The sequence below is a fragment of the Ursus americanus genome, chromosome 2 (genome assembly GCF_024610735.1).
Source record: "Ursus americanus isolate L20-20 chromosome 2, mUrsAme1.1.p, whole genome shotgun sequence".
In the NCBI taxonomy this organism is placed as follows: domain Eukaryota; kingdom Metazoa; phylum Chordata; class Mammalia; order Carnivora; family Ursidae; genus Ursus; species Ursus americanus.
This window is the reverse complement of record NC_142128.1, coordinates 94,724,774-94,747,495: the sequence shown is the minus strand read 5'-3', so window position 1 is coordinate 94,747,495 and position 22,722 is coordinate 94,724,774. Positions and strand designations below refer to the sequence as shown.

General features: G+C 37.6%; 1 protein-coding gene across 1 annotated transcript in view; it reads left to right on the top strand.

Moving 5' to 3' along the window:
* Positions 1 to 1,692: 1,692 nt before the first annotated feature.
* MROH9 (maestro heat like repeat family member 9) overlaps positions 1,693 to 22,722 on the top strand; it is a 63,925-nt gene continuing 42,895 nt past the window's right edge. The window contains exons 1-4 of the mRNA XM_087866565.1: positions 1,693 to 1,730; positions 14,441 to 14,576; positions 15,157 to 15,243; positions 17,239 to 17,343. Coding sequence (XP_087722691.1) covers positions 1,708 to 1,730; positions 14,441 to 14,576; positions 15,157 to 15,243; positions 17,239 to 17,343 — 351 coding nt within the window. The 5' untranslated portion in view covers positions 1,693 to 1,707. The remainder of the gene's footprint in view (positions 1,731 to 14,440; positions 14,577 to 15,156; positions 15,244 to 17,238; positions 17,344 to 22,722) is intronic.

The following is a 22,722-nucleotide window of genomic DNA, read 5'->3' as shown; positions in this document are numbered from 1 at the left end:
ATCAATGATGGATATGATATAAATATTTTAGAGAAAGGGGCACCTGGGTGGCTTAGTCAGTTGAGTGTTCAGCTCAAGTCATGATCTTGGGGTCGTGAGATTGAGTCCCATATGGGGCTCTATGCTCAGTGGGGAGTGTGCTTGAGATTCTCTCTCTCTGCCTTTCTCTCTGCCCTTCCCCTTGCTCATGCCCTCTCTCTCTCTCTCTCTCAAATAAATAAATAAATAAATAAATAAATAAATAAATAAATAAATCTTAAAAAAAATATTTTAGAGAAAGAAGAATAACTCCTGCACCACTCAGTCTGAGCCCAGGCCAGAGACTGGGGTGTTAGGAAATGTTCAGTGTTCTTACCCGGGAAGGTCATGACAGCATATTTGTGTCTACTGGGGAAATGCCAGTTTTTAGTTCACATCCCAAACAGGAAGTTTCTCTTACCATCCTAGTTAGTTCAGGCTGGTTTAACAAGATGCTATGGACCAGGTGGCTTAAACGATGGAAATTGTGCACAGTTCTAGAAGCTGAGAAGGCCAAGATCAGAGTACGACGGATTCAGTGTCTGGGTGAGGTTGCTCTTCCTGGTTTTCAGATGGCCACCTTCTCTTTGCATCCTCATGTGGCAGAAAGAGAGAGAAAGCAAGTTCTCTTGCATCTGTCTTATAAGGGCACAAACCCCATCTTGGTGTTTACCCTCATGACCTCATCTAAACCTCATTTTCTCCCAAGGGCCCATCTCCAAATACCATCACATTGGGGATTAGGGTTTCAACATACAGTTTTGGAGGGGACACAAACATGCAGTCCACATATGGACTTAATAGACAGGCATATAGCCCTATCCATTGGAATAGCTCTCGCATACCGCAAAGGCAGGACATGGATCCCACAGGGCATTCCATGCTGGAGTCAGAGGAGCACTGAACAGATGGTAAAGGGCTTTTGTCAGGGTGACAAATAACCAGTGGTGGGCATTTGCATATGCATTAGAGGGAATAAATGCCCTTAGAAACAGTATTATTATACAGCAGGACCTAAAAAAGAACTTTGAGTTATTTCAGAAATACAGACTGAGAATTTCCATGAACAGTAGTATTGGGTCTGATGCAAGAAGGTGACATTGCAACAGAGGCTTGCATAAACAAGACAAGGACGCACACAAGGCAAGAGATGCTTTTCCATTAGGCGTTTTCCAGTTTCTTCAATAAAGAATTGGAAAGTCTTAATGGAACCTCATTGATTATCACTGATAAGTTTAATAGCTATACACCGACCTGTATGTGGTTCTCATTCTAAGGCATGAACTGTTCTTCAGTAAGGCTCGACTTCAAACATCCTGCTGGTATTTTTATCAAGAGACCACACTGAGTAGATTGTACTTACCAGTTACAGTGGTGTGCAGGGGAGCTCCTGGTAATGAACACAGCGAACAAAATTTCTTCTGGAAATGCTAATTATAGAAGCACAGTGGTTGGCTGTACAAGGCCACCATTTAGGCCAAGAAGCTATCACAGATTTAAATTAGAGTTTGTTCTCAACACGACGAGCTCTTGGATTTATATTCCAGTCCAGTCTCTGGGAAGGAGAAAACTACAGGTGATGCCTCAGAGGACTGCCAACATTGATTCTTTTCTTTTTCCTGATACTTCCAGGAGAATATAGCTACCTGCCTGTGGGATGCATACTCAGGCCTGTTGGGTGATCAAGCCATGATTCTCGCTATGAACTCCAGGTACAGAAAGCTCTAATGTTCTCCCATTTCACTGACTGAAGATCTTTAAAATGCAATAGAGAAAAATCGCAATTGTGGAAAACAGAAAACGGCTCCAAATCCCACCATCTTAACTCAGCAGCTACTATTTCTTTCTTTCTCGTGTTCTTCCTCAATTCTTAAGTATTGTACAGACCAGCAGGTAATCTAATTATTGTAGAATAATAAGATTTGCTGTAATATTTTTCCTTTTGGCCTTATGTCTTAAGTTCTTCTTTTTCTCCATACTCATATTTTCATTTTAATGGCAGTGTAAGATTCCCCAATTTGGAAATTTTTAAAATTATATTTTATTTTGCCAATATTATGATAATCATTTTTGTACATAAAAGAGCATATCTTCTCTGAAATATTTTTTTGAAACAGCATTCTGAGAGGGACGTTACTGATTTAGAAGATAGGCAACCCCAAAAATGCCCTGCTGCTGGGAATCCTAACTGGTGGACAGCCCCAGCTTCTGCCTCTGCAGATCCACCAGCATGACCATCCAGGTACCATGGTGGACAGTCAACTCCAGTGGGTGACTTTGAATCTAGGAAACCCATCAACCTGGCTGAAGCCTTCCTGGAAGTTGCTGTTGTCTAAGACACTTTCTACCCTAACCCTCCTTCCTTCCTTCTCGCCTTGTCTTAGGAATCTCATGCACCTCTCATCCTGTTTTGGCATCTGCTTCCCATGAACCCCAACTATTACAGAGGGAATGAAAGCTTCTTAGAGCTTTCAATAGGGAGTCAGTTTGCTGTCCAGAAAAACCTCACTAATAATGTAAGTTTCTTCAAAGCCTAGTCACAAGAAGATATAGATACGTACATACATTTTTCCACTTTAATGATTTAATAGGGTCAAAATTGTACTTCATTAGTGTTTCAATTTGTATTCCTTTCAAAAAAAAAAAAAACAAGACCCAGTATTTTCTGTATGTTTATATATTGATGAATTTTCTCATGTGGGCATTTTCTCGTGGTCTTTGCAGCTTCATGAGGATTTTGGTGGTGGCATAGACTCAGTAAACTTCTCCTGGCATCTTTATGGTTTTAAAATTTTTATTCTTTTCGATCTTGTCAGAATTGATTTTAGTGTCGTTGCTATACATTTTTTCTTTCACTTTTTTGTATGGCCTCTGGTATAAAATTAATTCCACATCACAATTTTACTATTATGTTCACTTTCTCCTAGTTTTCTGTTGCTTGATTTTTGTTACTCTCTAGACTAGAACAGATATTCTTTATGTTATGAACTAATTTAAATCATCTTCACGATTTCATTATACGAACCAGAAGTCAACACACTTGGCCTAGGGGCTAAATCCTACTGTTTTTGCAGCCTCCTGTTTTGTACATTCTGAGAGATAAGAATGTTTTCTACTTTTTTTTTTTTTTTTTTGAGAGACAGGTAGTGAGAGTGGAGAGAGTTGGAGCAGAGAGAGACAGAGAGAGAGAGAATCCTAAGCAGGCACCACACTCAGTACAGAACTATGTGAGGCTCAATCTCATGACCCTGAGATCATGACCTGAACCGAAATCAAGACGGAGCGCCTAAATGACTGAGCCACCCAGGGTCCCCCCTCCTTTATTTTTACATTTTTGAATGGTTGGGGCAGATTAAAAGAAGAAGGATATTTCACAACATGCAAATGCTATATGAAATTCAAATTCCAAGGTTGGCAAACAAAGTTTTGTTGGAACACAGCCACATTTATGTATTTATTCATTCATTGTCTATGACTGATTTTGCATTAGGATGGCAGACCTGAGCAGACAGAGTCCATTTGGCCAGAAAAGCCTACTATACTTGTCATCTGGACGGTCACAGAAAATGTTTGCTGATCCCAATACAGATATCATTTACTTAAAATGCTTCATTTCCAAAAGCTTGTTTAAACTCTGAATGCTTTTTTATATTCATCTGTATAAGGGAATAGTTATGTGTTTAAGGGTTCCAAGCTGTTCTTGAGTATCTTGATGGCAGTGGTAGATATAGGAGTGTGATAAAATTGTATAGAACTAAACACACACACACACACACACACACACACACACACACAAGCACAAATAAAACTGGGGAAATCTAAACAAGACGGTTGGAAGGAGTCAATATCAATATCCTGGTGGTGATATTATATTACAGTCTTTGGAGAATGTTACAATTGGGGAAAACCGTGGGAAATATATTAAATGTTTCTCTGTATTATTTCTTACAACAACATGTAAAGCTACAAATATCTCAAAAAGAGTTCTAAGAAAACATTCTGAACCAACATGAAATATTGTCAATAAATTAGTGCCACATCTTCTTTATTCATTCGTCTATTGAAGGGTGATAGAGTAGCTCAATTTTTAACTTTTTGAGGAAACTCCATACTGTTTCCCAAAGTGGCTGTCCCAACTTGCATTCCCACCAACAGTGTAAGATGGTTCCCCTTTCTCCGCATCCTCTCCAATATTTGTTGTTTCCTGCCTTGTCAATTTTTGCCATTCTAACTGGTGTATGATGGTATCTCAATGTGGTTTTGATTTGAATTTCCCTGATGGTTAATGATGTTGAAGATGTGGTCCATATATATATTATGGAATATTACTCAGCCATCAGAAAGAACGATTACCCACCATTTGCATCGACCTGGATGGAACTGGAGGAGGTTATGCTAAGTGAAATAAGTCAAGCAGAGAAAGACAATTATCATATGGTTTCACTTATACATGGAACATAAGGAATAGCATGAAGGACATTAGGAGAAGGAAGGGAAAAATGAATGGGGGGAAATCAGAGGGGGAGATGAACCATGAGAGACTATGGACTCCAGGAAACAAACTGAGGGTTTCGGAGGGGAGGGGGGGGATGGGTTAGCCCAGTGATGGATATTAAGGAGAGCATGTATTACATGGAGCACTAGGTGTTATATGCAAACAATGAATCATGGAACACTACATCAAAAACTAAGGATGTATTATATGGTGACTAACATAACATAATAAAATAAAATAAAATAATAAAATAAATAAAATAAAATAAAATAAAATAACATAAAATAAAATAAAAAAGTAGTGCCACATTTGGCCAGGTAGGGGAGATAGAGTATTTACCGAGGTATTTTCTATCCCACATTAGGAATTCTCTAGAATTTACATTCTCTTCCATCGTTTAGAATTTTATTGTGGTGCCACTACTAAACTGTTTTGACTTAGTGCTGCTTTGTAATAGATTTTATTATCTGATTGAACTGGATCGTCCTTATTTTCTTGATCATTTCCAACACAGTAACCTATGATAATCCCTCCAATTTATTTTTCTAAGTGGAAGGTAAATATATTTTATCAACTTCTGATGAAAATGTCCTGAAATTTTAATTGCACTTTCAGAGTTTGTAAAATAATTTGAGAATAATTGACATTTATAAATAATCTTCCTATGTATAAATCTATCTTTCTAACTATTCAAGTTCTGTTTCATGTTCTCCCTTAAAAGTTTGAGGTATTTTTACCATAGATTCTGTACATTACTAGACTGATTTCTTATTTATATTGTATTTTGGTCCCCCCCTTCTTATTGTTTGGACAGCAATTTCTGATATGCTAGGATGCATCTGGGATTTTTTAGGGGGGATATATTTATCCTGTGCTTGAGCTCACGAACTATTTTTATTACACCATGTCTTATTTGAAAAACAACAAACTCTAACACAATATTTTAAAATAGGAAATTGAACCCTTATGTTGTTCCTGTTTTTAATAAAAACTCTTACACTACTTCTCAATTAGCAAAATGTTGGTTTAAATAAAACCTTTCAAGAAATTATTCAAACTATTCCTTTTTCCTTAAAAAATGATGTTGATATTTATTAAATGCTTTTTCAAGCACAATTTTTAATTTAATCTACTATAAGTATGTGTTAATTCATAGTTTTTAGAATATTGGTCCATCCTTATATTCTGATGATAAATCATAATTGGTGTTACAATATTTTATTTTAAAAAATTATTATTCTAAAATTTTAAACTTAATACTCATAAATGAAATTAGTTCATTTTTTATTATTTTCATTCCAGTGTAGTTAACATACAGCGTTATGTTAGTTTCAGGTGTACAATCTAGTGAATGATTCAGCAGTTCCATAATTACTCAGTGCTCATCAAGATAAGTGTACTTTTAATCCCCATCATCTATTTCACCCATCCCCCACGCACCTCCCCTCTGGTAACCATCCTTAATCAGACTCTCTAGTTAAGAGTCTGGTTTTTTATTTGTCTCTTTTTTTCCCCCTTTGTATGTTTGTTTTCTTTCTTAAATGCCACATATGAGTGAAATTCTATGACATTTGTCTTTTTCTAAGTGGCTTATTTTGCTTAACATTATACTCCTAGATCAATTTATGTTGTTGTAAGTGTCAAGATTTCATTCTTTCTATGGCTGAATAATATTCCGTTGTATAGATATGCCATTTCTTCTTTATGCATTCATTTATCAATGGACACTGGGGCTGCTTCGATAATTCGGCTATTGTAAATAATGCTGTTATAAACATAGGGGTGCATGGATCTCTTTGAATTAGTGTTTTTGTATTCTTTGGATAAATACCCAGTAGCCCTACTGGATTGTAGGGTAGTTCCATTGTTAATTTCCTGAAGGATCTCCATACTGTTTTCCACAGTGGCTGCACCAGTTTGCATTCCCACCAACAGTGCAAAAGGATTCCTTTTTCTCCACATCCTCGCCAAAATCTGTTGCTTCTTGTTGATTTTAGCCATTCTGACAGGTGTGAGATGATACCTCATTGTGGTTTTGATTTGCATTTCCCTGATGACGAGTGATATTGACCATCTTCTCATGTGTCTGTTGGCCATCTGGATGTCTTCTTTGGAGAAATGTCTATTCATGTCTTCTGCCCATTTCTTTATTTGTTTCTTGTGTGTTGAGTTTCATAAATTCTTTATATATTTTGGGTAGTAACTTTTTATTAGACACGTCATTTGCAAATATCTTCTCCCATCCCATAGGTTGTCTTTTAGTTTTGTTGGTTGTTTCCTTAGCTGTGCAGTATTTTATTTTGATTAAGTCCCAGTAGTTTATTTTTGTTTTTGTTTCCCTTGCCTCAGGAGACATATCTAGAAAGATGTTATGGCCAAAGTCAGAAATTATTGCCTGTGTTCTCTTCTAGGATTTTTGTGGTTTCAGGTCTCACCTTTAGATCCTTAATCCATTTTGAGCTTATTACTGTGTGTGGTGTAAGAAAGTGGTCCAGTTTCATTCTTTTGTATGTAGCTGTCCAGGTTTCCCAACACCATTTGTTGAAGAGATTGTCTTTTTTCCCATTGCATATTCTTGCCTCCCTTGTTAAAGACTAATCGACATATAATTGTGGGTTTATTTCTGGGTTTTCTATTCTGTTCTATTGATCTATGTGTCTATTTTTGTGCCAGTACCATAATGTTTTGATTTCTACAGCTTTATAATATAAATTGAAGTCCAGAATTGTGATACCTCCAGTTTTGTTTTTCTTTTTCAAGATGGTTTGGCTATTCAGGGTCTTTCGTGATTTTATACAAATGTTAGCATCATTTGTTCCAGTTCTGTGAAAAATGCTGTTTTTGCATCTATGTTCATCAGAGTTGTTGGCCTGTAGTTCTCTTTGTTGTGGTATATTTATCTGGTTTTGTATCAGGAGAATGTTAGCCCCATAAAATGAATTTGGAAATTTTCCTTCCTTTTCTACTTTTCAAAAAATTTGAGAATAGGCATTAACTCTTCTTTAACTGTTTGGTAGAAGTCACCTGTGAAGCCATCTGGTCCTGGACTCTTGTTTGTTCAGAGTTTTTTGATACTGATTCATTTTCATTGCTGCTTATCGGTCTGTTCAAGTTTTCTATTTCTTTCTGTTTCTGTTTTGGTAGCTTATGTGTTTCTAGGAATTTATCCGTTTCTTCCAGGTTGTCCAATTTGTTGGAATATAATTTTTCATAATATTCTATTATAATTATTCATATTTCTGTGGTGTTGGTTGTTATTTCTACTCTCTCCTTTTTTATTTCATTTGAGTCTTTTCTCTTTTTTTCTTGATAAGTCTAGCTAGAGGCTTATCAATTTTATCGATTTTTTCCAAGAACCTAGTTTCATTGATCTGTTTTATTGTGTTTTTAGTTTCTGTTTCATTTATTTCTGCTCTGATTTTTATTATTTCCTTCCTTCTGCTGGTTTTAGGTTTTGTTTGTTGTTTTTTTCCTAGCTCCTTTGGTGTAAGTTAGATTGTTTATTTGAGATTTTTCTTGCAGCTTGAGGTAGGCCTGTATTGCTATATACCTCTCTTTTGGTGCGTCCAATGATTTGAACCATTGTGCTTTCATTTTCATTTCTCTCCAGGTAATTTTTTTAATCTCTTCTTTGATTTCCTGGTTGACCCATTCATTGTTTAGTAGCATGTTATTTAACCTCCATGTTTTGGTGTTCTTTCCAGATATTTTCTGGTTGTTGATTTCTAGTTTCATATGCGATAGTCAGAGAAAATGTATGGTATGACTTTGATCTTTTTGAATTTGTTGAGACTTGTTTCATGGCCTATAACATGACCTATTCTGAAGAATGTTCCATGTGCACTTAAAAAGAACGTGTATTCTGGGGCCCCTGGGTGCCTCAGCCAGTTAGCCATCCAACTCCTGATTTCAGCTCAGGTCATGATCTCAAGGTCATGGGATTGAGCCCCATGTCAGGCTCTGCACTGAGCATGGAGCCTGCTTGGGATTGGATTGTCTCTCTTCTTCTCCCTCTCCCGCCCTCCCCCCCCCCACCACCACTTGCACGCACTCTGTCTCTCTAAAAATAATTTAAAAATAATGTGTATTCTGCTATTTTAGGATGGAGTGTTCTGAATATATCTGTTAATTTTATCTGGTCCAGCATGCCATTCAAAACCACCATTTCCTTGTTGATTTTCTGTCTGGATTATCTATCCATTGCTGTAAGTGTGGTGTTAAAGTCCCCTACTATTATTGAATTACTATCTATTAGTTCCTTTATGTTTGTTATTAACTGTTTTATGAATCCAGGTGTTCCCATGTTGGGTGCATAAATATATACAATTGTTATATCATCTTGTTGGATTGTCCATATTACTATTATATAGTGCCTTTCTTTGTCTCTTGTTACAGTTTTGTCATAAATTCTATTTTCTCCAAAGAGAAAAGCCGTAAGTATGGCTACTCTGGCTTTCCTTTGTCATCTATCTGCATGATAAATGTTTCTCCATCCCCTTGCTTTCAATATGCAGGTGTCTTTAGGTGCGAAATGAGTTTTTGTAGGCAGCGTATATAGATGGGTCTTGATTTTAAATCCATTCTGTCACCCTATATCTTTTGTTTGGGACATTTAGTCCATTTACATTCCAAGTAATAGCTATGTATTTATTGCCATTTTGTTACTTGTCTTGAGGTCGTTTTATAGCTCTTCTCTGATCCTTTCCTCTCTTGCTCTCTTCTCTCACAGTGTGCTGGCTTTCTTTAGTGATATACTTGGATTCCTTACTCTTTATTTTTTGCATATATATTACTGGTTTTCTATTTGTGGTTACCATTAGATTTGTATATTACCTTATCTGCATATATCAATCTATATTAAGTTGATCGTTGCTTAAGTTTGAGCTCATTCTTTACTCCTCTCCCCACCACATGTTTGGTATATGATGTAATACTTTACATCCTTTTATTTTGTGAGTCCCTGGACTGATTTTTACAGGTGTACTTATTTTTATTGCTTTTGTCCTTCCTACTTTTCTTACTCTTACTTATGTTCTCTTAAGTAATCATACAGTCTCCTTTAACATTTCCTGTAAGGCTGGTTTTGTGGTCATGAACTTCTTTAGTTTTTGTTTGTCTGGGAAACTCTTTATCTCTCTTTCTCTTCTGAATTATAGCCTTGCTGGAGAGAGTATTCTTGGCTGCAGATTTTTTTTTTCCTTTCAACACTTTGAATATATCATGCTACTCCTTTTTTGCCTTCAAAGTTTCTGCTGAAAAATCTGCTGATAGCCTTATGGGGTTTCACTCATACATAACTGTCTTCTTTCTCTTGCTTTTAAAATTCTCTCTGTATCACTACTTGTTGCCATTTTAATTATTATGTGTCTTGGTGTGGACCTCATTGGGTTGATTTTGTTGGGGAATCTCTGTGCCTCCCTGGATCTGGATATTTGTTTTCTTCCCTGGATTAAGGAACTTTTCAGCTATTATTTCTTCAAATAAATTTTCTGCCCCTTTTTCTCTCTCCTCTTCTCCTGGGATCCCTATAATGAGACTGTTATTACGCTTGATGGAGTTGCTGAGTTCTCTAAGTCTATTCTCATTCTGCATAAATTTTTTTCTCTCACCTGCTTAACTTGATTACTTTCCATTACTCTGTCGTCCAGGTTGCTAATTCATTCCTCTTCTTCCTCTAGCCTGCTATTTATTCCATCTAGTGTATTTTTAATTTCATTTATCATGTTCTTCATCTTTGATTGGTTCTTTATATCTTTGTTAAGGGTCTCACTGATGTCCTCCAATCTTTTCTCAAGTTCAGTGAATATCTTTATGATCATTACTTTAAATCCTTTATCTGACATATGACTTATTATATACCCATTTTGCTTAAGTCTTTTGCTGTGGTTTGGTCCTGTTCTTTCCTCTGTCTTTTTTCCTCTGTCTCCTCATTTTGTCTAACTCTCTGGGTTTCTGTGTTAGGAAAGTCATCTCTGTCTCCTGCTCTTGAAAGTAATGGCCTTATGAAGAAGAGGGCCTGTAGCGCTCTGCATTGCAGTATCTCTGGTTGACCAGAACCTGACACTTCAGGGTGCCTCCTGTGTGTGTTGCATGTGCCCTGCTGTTGTGTCTTATCCCTTTCCCCTTCAGTCTATTCATCTGCAGTGGCTCTATTTGCCTATGGGCAGTGGCTTGTCCCTGTGGTGTTAGTGGAGCAGTCTGGGGCCCCCTTGGGCTAGAGTTGAGTCAAATCAGGCATTTGCCATAGACAAAGTAGCACCAAACTGCAGGGCCCTTTTCCTGTGTTGCCCCCTGAGAAATTTTTGTTCATGGGTGGGGCCTGCAATCAAACCAGTTGTCTGCCCCCACTCCCTGCTGCGGCTACCCTCTGACTGGTATGTGTGGTTATCTTCCCCTCGCTGTAGGGCAGAGTCATTTTGAAGTGGGGGTGGCCATTGTTGACACTGCTTGCATAAGTGTGCAAGGCTTGTGGCTCCTGATTGAATAGGCCAAGGGCGTATTGGAGCGGATATGCCACCACCAGTGGGATGGGGTGACTAGGGTGGGGCTCACAGTTTTAGGAAGGTGTGCATTAGTCTTCCACGAGGCTGCTGCCACCAGGGGACTGAGGTCCCACAAAATGGTCCAGGAGAAGCGATGCTGGCAAGGTTTATGCCCATCTTCTAGGGGAGGGGACGAACAGCACCAGGACTGAGGCAAGCTTGACTGGAAAGGGCACATCCACTGAAGCTGGTGGGTGGGGTAGAGCCATTGGTGTAAGCAAGTCAGGTAGTGAATGCCTTTGCAGTGCTGGTTCCTGCAAGTGGCTGTGTGTTTATGCCGAAGGGCAGGGGAGTGAAGAGTGAAATGGTGCCTGCTAGCTCCTCGGGTCCTGAAGAAGTCCCTCAGGAGTCCTGCCAGTACCTTTGTTCCTGAAGGAGTTCCCCAGTGATTTCTGTCCCTCCAGGATGGGCTCTGAGATTAGTAAATAACACTCCATCCCATATGCCCCAGGGATTTTTCAGACTGCTGCTTTTTTTTTTTATAATGATTTTTTATTATATTATGTTAATCACCATACAGTACATCCCAGGTTTTCGATGTAAGGCTCGATGATTCATTAGTTGTGTATAACACCCAGTGCACCATGCAATACGTGCCCTCCATCACCGGCCTATCCCATTCCCCCACCCCCCTCCCCTCTGAAGCCCTCAGTTTGTTTCTCATAGTCCATAGTCTCTCATGTTTCATTCCCCCTTCTGATTACCCCCCCTTTCTTTATCCCTTTCTTCCCCTACTGATCATTCTAGTTCTTATGTTCCATAGATGAGAGAAATCATATGATAGTTGTCTTTCTCTGCTTGACTTATTTCATTTAGCATTATCTCCTCCAGTGCCGTCCATGTTGTAGCAAACGTTGAGAACTTGTTCTTTCTGATAGCTGAGTAATATTCCATTGTATATATGGACCACAACTTCTTAATCCAGTCATCTGTTGAAGAGTGGGACGCTTAACTGAGTCACCCAGATGCCCTTTATTTTAAATGAGAAAAATTCTAATAGTATTCAAGTATTTTTAAATACTTTGAATTTTCTCATTTTTAAAATAGATTTCTCATTGTGATTTGAGAATAAAACATATACCCTTTTATATTTTGTAATCTTTTACAGCTTGTAAAAAACCTTTCACAAATATGATAAATATTTGTCAGCAGTCCATGATTATTGGAAAAGATAATCCTTGCTATCTCATTTAATGTAATTTATTTATAACTCCCTATTAATTTTAGTAAAGATCTCCTCTTTTGCAGAGTTTTTAATTTTTACTACCATATGCTGATGATTGAATGCTTAATCTTCTATAACTGTGTCTGTTTTTCTTGTATCTTTAATAGTTTTCTTTAATAATTTCTATTTCTCCTCTGGGAAACAAACTGAGGGCTTCAAAGGGAAGGGGGGTGGGGGATTGGGATAGGCCAGTGATGAGTATTAAGGAGGGCACATATTGCATGGAGCACTGGGTGTTATATGCAAATAATGAATCATGGAACACTACATCAAAAACTAATGATGTACTGTATGGTGACTAACATAATGTAATAAAAAATTATTATTAAGGGGCGCCTGGGTGGCACAGCGGTTAAGCGTCTGCCTTCGGCTCAGGGTGTGATCCCGGCATTATGGGATCGAGCCCCACATCAGGTTCCTCCGCTATGAGCCTGCCTCTTCCACTCCCACTCCCCCTGCTTGTGTTCCCTCTCTCGCTGGCTGTCTCTATCTCTGTCGAATAAATAAGTAAAATCTTTAAAAAAAATTATTAAAAATAAATAAATAAATAAATTAGATATCCTAAAAAATTCTATTTCTCCTTGTACTTTTAATAAATTAATACTTTTTACATTTTAATAATTATTTTAATAATTTAACTTTTTTCTGCGTGTTATTAGCTACTTTTATTATTTTAAATGATTGTATGTATATATCTTAATATTCTTTCATTTGAACTAAACATTGTATCATATTAAAATGTCCCTCCTGAGTTATTTGTGAGCATGTTTAATATAATTTCCCCCATGCTTTTATTAGGAAGCATTTACTTTGTTTTCTTCAATTGTGATTCTTCAAATTATACTTGCAAAAATACGTATGGCCTTTTGCTTACTGATCATACAGTAATTTAGTGAAGAATGCTTATTCTTCCTTCTCAAGTTCTTTTCTATATCACCTGGTTATGCACCCTGGAATATAAAAAAAGCATGTACACTGACATTTTTAATTCTAAGACGTCCCTTATTGTAAAACACACTAGTAATTTAATAACTACTCTTCTGAAAGCAAATTATATTTGGGTCCAAAAAAAAAATAATGTACCCTTAGTGGCAATTGTCCATGTTGACCCATAGATTTGCATGTGTCTTTCCTCTTTAGTATCACCAATGTCTCACACTCAACCTTCCTCACATTCAAAATTTGAAGATCTGTTTCCCATTAGCAGTTATTCACGGCCTTAGAGGGTCATGCTACTTTTCTAATCTTTATTCATGACTTGGAGCATTTTAGCATTTTTTAGGACTAGCAGTATGATTTCAAAGTACGTTGAAAAAACTATTTTCTATTTCATCAAAATCTTTATTTTGCATTTTTCTAAGCCAAGTTATTTATCCCTAAAAGTTAAATACCTTCCCCTGAAAATTCTACTGGAAGCTCTCGACAGATAGCTGTCCAGAGTCTAATAATTCATTAAAGCCATGAATAGTCAAATTAATCTTCCCAAGATTTGAAAATTATCTAATATATTCTAAGAGATTCCATTTCAAACAGTGGGCATTAGACACTTTGATTTTCCTGTCCAGTAGAGAAAAGATATTCTGAGTCCAGCATAAAATTTCCTACCTTACCATCTATATCACCATCTTTTCAAAAAATAAGAAAATACTTTTAAAAAAAATCAGGAAGAACTCTTATCTACATCACACATATCTAAGGAATAACAACTATGTCATAACTTATCTTTCCAACTGCTGATGGGCAGATTTATTTGCCAAGAATTGGAGGATGCATCCCAATAATTTCAGAAATATTAAAATGTACGAAGCATAGTATCCCGGTTTAGAGGAGATGTGGCAGTGATATATTTCAACTAAAGCTCAGCATGGCTTTGTGGGCTTGCCTGGAAATGTAACCACTCTTTACATTATTATGTCTATGGAGAAATATATTCTGGTTTCTAAATAACTGATTACCGATGATTTTTAAAAAGAAACTCATTCCTTTATATTTAAAGGACCATTGTCATTTTTATGAGACTATTTAAAACCCACATGTTATATAAAGCCAAGAACTGGGCCTCATTTTCTAGTACATTCTCTCTTACGCGAGAAAAAGCCACTAAACGTAGGTTACATTTGTTCTCTCCTCTATTTAATAATTACAACTTTTTCTTACCAGCTTTGTAGATCCCTTACTGCAGTTTGAAACCCAACTGAAGATAATAGAGTCATCCTTTAAAATGGTATTTGCTTTACCAAGTCTTGAGAAAGTGAGGGACATGGGAAACAGTGACAATGAAAAAGAGGACTTGGAGGTGAGTCTCTACTTCCTTAATTATTATGAGACATTGTTATGCACCACAGCAATCCTGCAGACTGCCCCTCCACAGGTCATACTCTTTGTTGTTATCTCCTTCCCCCTTTTGAGATACAATAGATTAACAGTATATTCCAGCATTAATCTATACCCCCTGGACTTCTTGTGAATTCTACAACTCATGGGATTTAATGGATGGTATAGGAGTTATAGGAACAAATGAGTGGAGAGATTTTTGGTTAATTGTTTTAGCAAGGACAAGAGTTGATGGGGAAATGCTGCAAGAGGGGAAATAGGAGCAAAGAAAGGTGGAGAGAGGAATATGCCTACAGTAAAGTGAGCAGTATCTCCGGCCTCTATTTCCTCAGCACAGCTGCATGGTGCACCTGCCCTAAAAGGTGGAGGTGCAGTTCATGGCACATGGTACTGAGAGAGGTCTCATCTCTACAGCTGCCTCTTTTCTTACCTTCAGTTTATGGGGAGAATGCAGGACCCCAGGACACAAAACCACAGATACTGAGTAAAATTATACATAATTTTATCTGGCTGGCTGGTTGTGTAACTTTTTTGTTTTTCAGAATTTATATCAAAATATTCTCAACATATTTGAGGACACTCTTCTGATCTTAGTGTCTAAAGACCTCTACAAACTGCAAATCTTAAAGGTAAAGTAAAGGGAAAATAAGCAATTTTGTTTACTTGTTTTAAATCTAAAGAGCTCGCTATATTTCACTTATTATTTCCCTTTTCCCATACTTACGTCTTCTTCAAGTATTTGGTAGCTGAATTTTTTTCTTTTCCTCACAAGCCATATAATTATCCCCCAAATGAAATCACTTCCCTTTATTTGAATTACAGAGACATACTGTTAAGAATTCAATTTTGGGAAGATGGCATCAACAAAACACTTAAGAAGCCAAATGTTATGTGGCAATGTAATAGTGAATACAATATGGGTTAGCAGAAAAGAGAGGGTGATTGGTTTGAACTACCTGCAGATCCATGCAACAATACTTCGATGGTGTCTGTATGCTTGCTTCCTCCCCAACAACTCTGGAGCTAAAGCATCCTATCTTCATGGATACCATGGTATCAGAGGAAAGCCTAACAATTGCCCAAATCCCCACTTATATCCAGACCCCACTGTGTTTTTAACATCCCAGGCAAAGACAGGGGACTGCTCAGGATGTCTTATGATCTTCAACTGCTTCTAACAGGATGGCATTAGGGACACCTGTCTGGAAATACTGGGAAACCAAATGGACTTAATCTACCAGGAGCATCATGAGTTTGTGCAAATCATAAAATACATTCAAGTAAAGCAGAATTGGTATCTGTGAAGACAAGAAGGAATATGAGGGAAAATAAAATATACGGAGTTAATTTGTGCCTAATTTGAGTCAAATATTTTCTGTGCATTTAAAAAATTTAACCTCACAACCCTTTAAAATGGTTAGTATTATCCCATTATTACAACCATCTCCCCATGCACGCTCTTTCAAACAATAAGCCACTGTTTTGGTTTGGTTTTTTTGAGTATTTACTCTACATCAGGCACTAAGCTGAATACTTCATATATAGGTTATCTCATTTAATCCTTAAAATATCCCTCTGAGGAAGTTACTATTATGTTCCCCCATTTTGCTGATAAAGACATGGAAGCAGAGAGAAGAGCGGTAATATGTGTAATGCTCATGAATGGGAGAGCTACTCTAACTTCGTAACCTGTTACTTATCCATGTTGTTTTTATACCTTCCATGTCTAGAAACTGACTTGATTCTCAAAAAAAGCTAAAATCCCACTCCTGGAAAAGGCAAAGGCTGACCCCCCTGGGATTTAGAGACTCTTCTGCCCTAGGAAATGGACGTCAGCACAGGTTTATACAATGAGAGCAAGTGAAAGGGAGGAGATTTAGCATAAATACTGCGGACTCCAATGGAGTGTCTTAAGAAATCTGTTAGTGGTGGTTGGTACGTGAGGCATATGCAGTCATCTTCCCTTCCCAAGCTTGTAAATACATTCCTGCATCTGAAGATTTAGAACAAATAGAAGTTACAGCAGGATGGAGTTGAATCCAAATTAGCAAGAACTTTCTAACTGAGCTGTCTCCAGGAATATTCTCTGCAACTATGAGCCAGAAAATATCTGAGTGTTGAATCTGCAGAGGAAATTCTGCAGTAAGATGACATTTCAGGATCAGATGACATTTCAATTCTTTTTTAAAACCGAAAATCAGATCCTGTGATTAGAGAGAAAGAGAGAGAGAGGATATGTACTTTGAAAGAAAAAAAAAAGGAGAGGCAACTAACAATCCCATGATAGCTTCCTGTTAAACTTTTCCTGATGATGGACACAGCGATGCACATCATTAGTAAGTATTTGGTGTATAAAATTAAATAACATACAACCTGAGTGTAGTTACTGCAGTAGATGAAGTAGTATACTAGATAGCTTGCCGTGTACAGCTAGCTTGTTGTCATCTGTTGGAGATAAATGTAGGTTAGATGTGAAATAATCAGGGGTCCATGGAGACCCTTGACTCGGTAAAGTTGAAGACTAAACAGAGGGGACTTGTAGAGATGGAAGTTGAAGACTAAACAGAGGGGACTTGTAGAGATGGAAACACCATGCTCTAGGATGATTCTTATGTTTTCCACAGGACATGGCTGTGTGGATGAATGAAGACAGTTCGTACCTGCAGGAGAGAATTGTAGTGATCATCAGCAGGGTGCTGAACTTTGCATCCAGGAGAGTCAAGGGATATGTAAGTCACACAGTGCCATCGCGCCACTGCTTTTGAAGACTGCATTTCTGTAGAGCTGCTTTCCAAGTCTTGGGTCTTGAAAACTATGAGCATGCTGGCAGGTTGGGATATTAAGAAAAGAGCCAATATACTACATGATTTTATGTCAATCAGAGCAGAGTCTCTCAACCAATTGATGAAGACCCTTTATGCTTTCCGCAAACAGAATGAATGTGTCAAAATTTTTGCTGACTCTCTGGATTCTCCTCTGTGGCTCTCGATCAATGTTATCTGCAACCTTATACACCCTTCTATCCCTTCTATCCCCACTTTCCTTCTTATTTCTCCTTTTCCTAAAATATTTTTAAAACCATTATATATTTACTATATATTTATTTGAAATTTATACAAGTAATTCCTGAGTCTTCTCATTGTAAAACATGAAAACACCCTAATCTCCCCCCTACTATGCTGCTGTGATATGGGTCCTGCCAGAAAGCCTTCTGTGTACACACCCGCATAGACATGCACAAACTGAGATACATCCTTTTTTGCTCAGTGCTTCTTTATTAAAATCACATTATATTTACACATGGTTCTGCAATTTGATTTTTTCACTGAACAGTATGTTCCTCAGATATTTTCATAGCAACAAGTGGAGAGTTATCTCATTCTTTCAGCCAAAGCATATATCCCATAGTTTTAATGTATTGTAGTCTACTTATAGATGGACACTCAGGTATATTTAGGTTTTTCCTAGTTCAACAATATACAAATGGTCATCTTTGTTCAAGTATGTATGTACTTAGAAATACTTAGAAAGATAATAGATCAAAGAGTAGGAATAGTCTCTAATTCCTAACACTACAAAATTATCTCCAATTTGTATTCCTGTGGATGTTAGAGAGGTTGTTTCCCTACACCTTCACCAACACTGGGAAGTAATTGGACTTTCTAATTGTTGCATTTCAGACGAAGAACAAATAAGCATCTCATAATTGTCAGTATTTGCTGAGGTTTTCTATATTTTTCACAACATCGTCACCTTCCTTCTCAGAAATCTTACTATCTATGAACATTTCTCTCTCTTATGGATACTGTGTATTCAGCCTCTGTTTTGCAATTCATCCTTAACTGTGATTTTTAAACATTCACTTCTAATTGCTTATCTGATTGTTTGAATAATTTCAGGAGATCAGAATAAAGAGGATCCGACACATACATTCATGATATCATCTTCATGTAGTCATTTTCCACTACTTATGCAAATAGCTTCCAGACATATTGAGACAAAAAGCCTAGATAAACCTTAGAACATATCTGAATTTTTACTATTTTGTTTAAACTCAGCTTTAGGATGTTATATACTTACATGAGGAAAGGTAGTCCATGATGTTCTTTGCATCACATTGATTCTCTATTTCAAAAGAAAGATGGAGTGCTTTGTTTTAATCTTCTGGTTCTCTGGTTCTCTAAAATGGTTGGCTATTCATTCAGATATTTGAAAGGCTGATCATACTAAATTTTGCAGCAAGGTTTGAGATTAAGTGTAGTTCACAACTCTGGCCTATTTTCTGCTCAGTTCCTAAATGTTTCATGCACTCAGCAAGTATTTGATGGTGACTGCCTGATCGAGATCTATTCACATGCTTCTATCTGCTTTTGCATTTTCATTCAATATACATATATTCATTCATTCATTCTAGTGAGTTCCACTCAGGCAACAGGTAAGACATTTTGGAGTTTTGTCATCTTCTATCATCTCTCAGTTTCGATTATGTTCATAAAGTTCATTCTCCCCTACACATAGCTCACCCCTCAATTGTGAAAAAATAAATGTGCACTTCTGTGGTAGAAAGCTCTCATGAATTGAGGGTTCCTACCTGTAACTGAGATATGTGTGAGAAGCCAAGTAGGATAACCTATTACTTTGTTCTGCAATGTTCAGTAGGTGCCACCAGGTGGAAGCACACTAGCATTTTCCAGAACATGGAAGCTAAGCTAGCATCAACCAGTTCATCAAAGTCAATGAGGCATAAAAAGTCAACTTTCTCTTTATGATAATGTTCTCTAAAGATGGTTAAGTCCATGAAAGTAATGGAGGCCAAAGGACAAATATATGAAATAAAACAGTCAAATGTATTATTAAATTAAAAGCTAAGCTTCCCACAGGCCTTGTCTGAGTATCTCTATGTCTGACATATTGAAGATAATCAGTGAAGATTTGTTTTGCCCTTCTCTAATTATGTGTAACCATCCATTCTGTTCTCAGGTGCTGCCCATTCACTGGAAAGACTTCTTGTTTTTTTTTTTTTTTTTTTGTTTTGTTTTGTTTTGTTTCATAAACTACCCTAGCCATTGTCTTCCAGAGTCTCAGAGGCCCTTATCCTATTGAACAATCCTGACTACCATTTGTATTCTATCAAAAATACTTTTTAATGTAGTAATTCTCCCTATAGGACCTATGTGCTATCATGGTGAAAAAAACTTCTACACTCAAAGAATATGCGTCCCTTCAACTAAACTATTCAATTTTCAAACAGGCAAGGAAATGTGAGCTAAACATGTTACCTTATATCATTAACATAAAAATTTTCCCTGGGTTTGTTCCTTTGGCACATCAGCATTTGAAAGGTGGGTGAGATTTAAGGAGGACGATGGCAGTGGAGTAGGAGGACGTAGACTCACTTTGTCTCATGAATACAAGTAGATAATTAACAAATTATCCTAAATACCCCAGAAATCTGAAGATCAGCAGAACAAACTCCACAACTAAAGGTAGCAAAGAGTCCAAATCAAAGATGGTAGGAAGTGTGTTCACACAGTCTGGGAGAGAAATGAATCATGAACGCTATGGTGGGGAAGGGCAAGAGATAGAATAGCACAGAGGGAAGCACACAGGAAGATGATTTCTCCATAGCAGTTGGCTTGGAATGCAAGAGGGGCCAAATTTCCTAAGTTCTTGCAACCACTGGGGCTTAAAGCCTGGAGTTTTAAAGGTCAGCAGGCTTGGCTCTGGGAAAGCCACAGGGTGCTGCTATTAGAGAGAAGGCAGGACAAACAGCGTGCGGACATACAGTGTGGAAACAGTGATATGAAGAGCACTCGAGGCACACAGTGGGGACATTATTTGTTCTTCTCCGAGTGTGTCCCAGAGAGGCAGCATTCATGGAGAGACTCCTCCAGGAGCAAAGGAACTCCCCTGCCCCTCAGAATTAACCCAGAGCCACGCATAGGGACCAGCACAGCACCAACACTAGCTACCTAACTTTCTTACACCAAGCCCTGACACCCCATGATCCAGTAGAACCACCCTTCCCAATCACGCTTGCCTTAGTCCCAGCCCAGTAGGCCCTCTTTCCCAGAAGAATGGCCCAAACCCCTGCCCACACTCAGTCTCCTGACCTGGGAGTTTTGCAGGGTTTCCGTTCTGGTAGTGGTGGTGACAGGTCTCATCTCACAAGCAGACCAGAGCACACATAGTTAAAACTTGCCACATTCAGGCCTGGAACCAAACACTGCCCACAATAGGTAAAGAGAATCTCTGCAGACAACTGGCCTGAAGGATAAGATGGCCAGGACAGAACAGCAGAGTGCACACAGCACACATTGGAGATATTCCCTGAAACAACAAGCCCTGGGGAAGAGGGGACACTACACTGCAGGCTGCTACAGGATCTCTTCTTCATAAGGCCATTACCTTCAAGAACAAGGATATGTAGCTGACTGTTCCAACACACAGAAGCAGGTACAGAGACTTAAACAAAATAAGAAGACAGAGAAATTAGTCCCAAATAAAAGAACAGGACGAGGCCACAGCCAGATCTAAGTGAAAAACAGAAGAGAGTGGAAAGCATCAGTGAGAGCGTTAACACAGAGATACAGAATGACATAGCATAGGTAAAGGGCTCAATAAATGAAATCAGAAAGAGGACTGATGGAATGAATAGCAGGCTTGGAGAAACTGAGGAACAAATCAATGACCTAGAAGACAGAGTAATGGAAAGTAATCAAGGTGAACAAAAGAGAGAAAAGAATTATACAAAATTATAATAGACAGGGAACTCAGTGATTCCATCAGACATAATAACACTCATATTGTAGGAGTCCCAGAAGTAGAAGAAAAAAGCAGGGAGAAATTTTATCGAAAAAAATAATAGCTGAAAAGTTTTGGGGAAGGAAACAGACATCGAGATCCAGGAGGCACGGAGATCATCCAACAAAATCAACAAAAGCAGACTCGCACCAAGACATATTGCCATTAAAATGGCAAAATATAGTGATAAAGAAAAAAAAATTAAAGCAACAAGACAAAAGACATCACTCAGTTACAAGGGAAAACCCATGAGGCTGGCAGGAGATTTTTCAACAGAAACTTGGCAGGCCAGAAGATAGTGGCATGATATATTCAAAGTGCTGAATGGGATGTATCTGCAACCAAGAATATTCTATCCAGCAAGGCTGTTATTCAGAAAAGAAGGAGAGATAAAGAGTTTCCCAACAAACAAAAACTAAAGGAGTTCATGACCACTAAACCAGCCCTGCAAGAAATACTAAAGGGGACTGTCTGAGCGGAAACCAAAGATCACAATTGGCAGTATAAAGATAGGAAATACAAAAGCAGTAAAAAAAATGAATATTTCTGTGAAAAGAATCAGTCAAGGAACTCACAAAATAAAAAGATGTAAAATATGACAACATATACCTAAAATGTGGGGAGGAGAAGAGAAGAGAATGGGTTCAAATTTAAGTGACCATAAACTTAATATAGACTGAAGAGGTTATATACAACCTAATGGTAACCATATATCAAAAACAACTAGTAAACATGCGAAGAATAAAGGAAAAAAAACCAAATATATCACTAAAGAAAACCAGTAAACTACAATAGAGAGAAAGACAAGAAAGGATCAGAGAAAATCTTCAGAATCAGCCACAAAACAGGTAATGAAATGGCAATAAATACATATCTAACAATAATTACTTTGAATGTAAATAGATTAAATGCTCCAATCAAAAGACATAGGCTAACAGAATGGTTAAAAAAACAAGACCTATCTATATGCTTCCTACAAGAGACTCACATCAGACCTGCAGATTGAAAGCAAGGGGATGGAAAAACATTTCTCATGCTAATGAACATCAAAAGGAAGTCAGAGTACCAAAGCATATGTCGGAAAACTAAACTTTAAAACAGATTGTAGGGGCGCCTGGGTGGCTCAGTCAGTTAAGCATCTGCCTTCAGCTCAGGTCATGATCCCCACTCAGTTGGGAGTCTGCTACTCCCTCTGCCCCTCCCCCTGCTTGTGCTCTCTCACTCTCTCTCTTTCTCTCTTGCAAAAATAAATTTAAAAAAATTTTAAAACAGATTGTAACAAGAGACAAAGAAAGTCACTATAT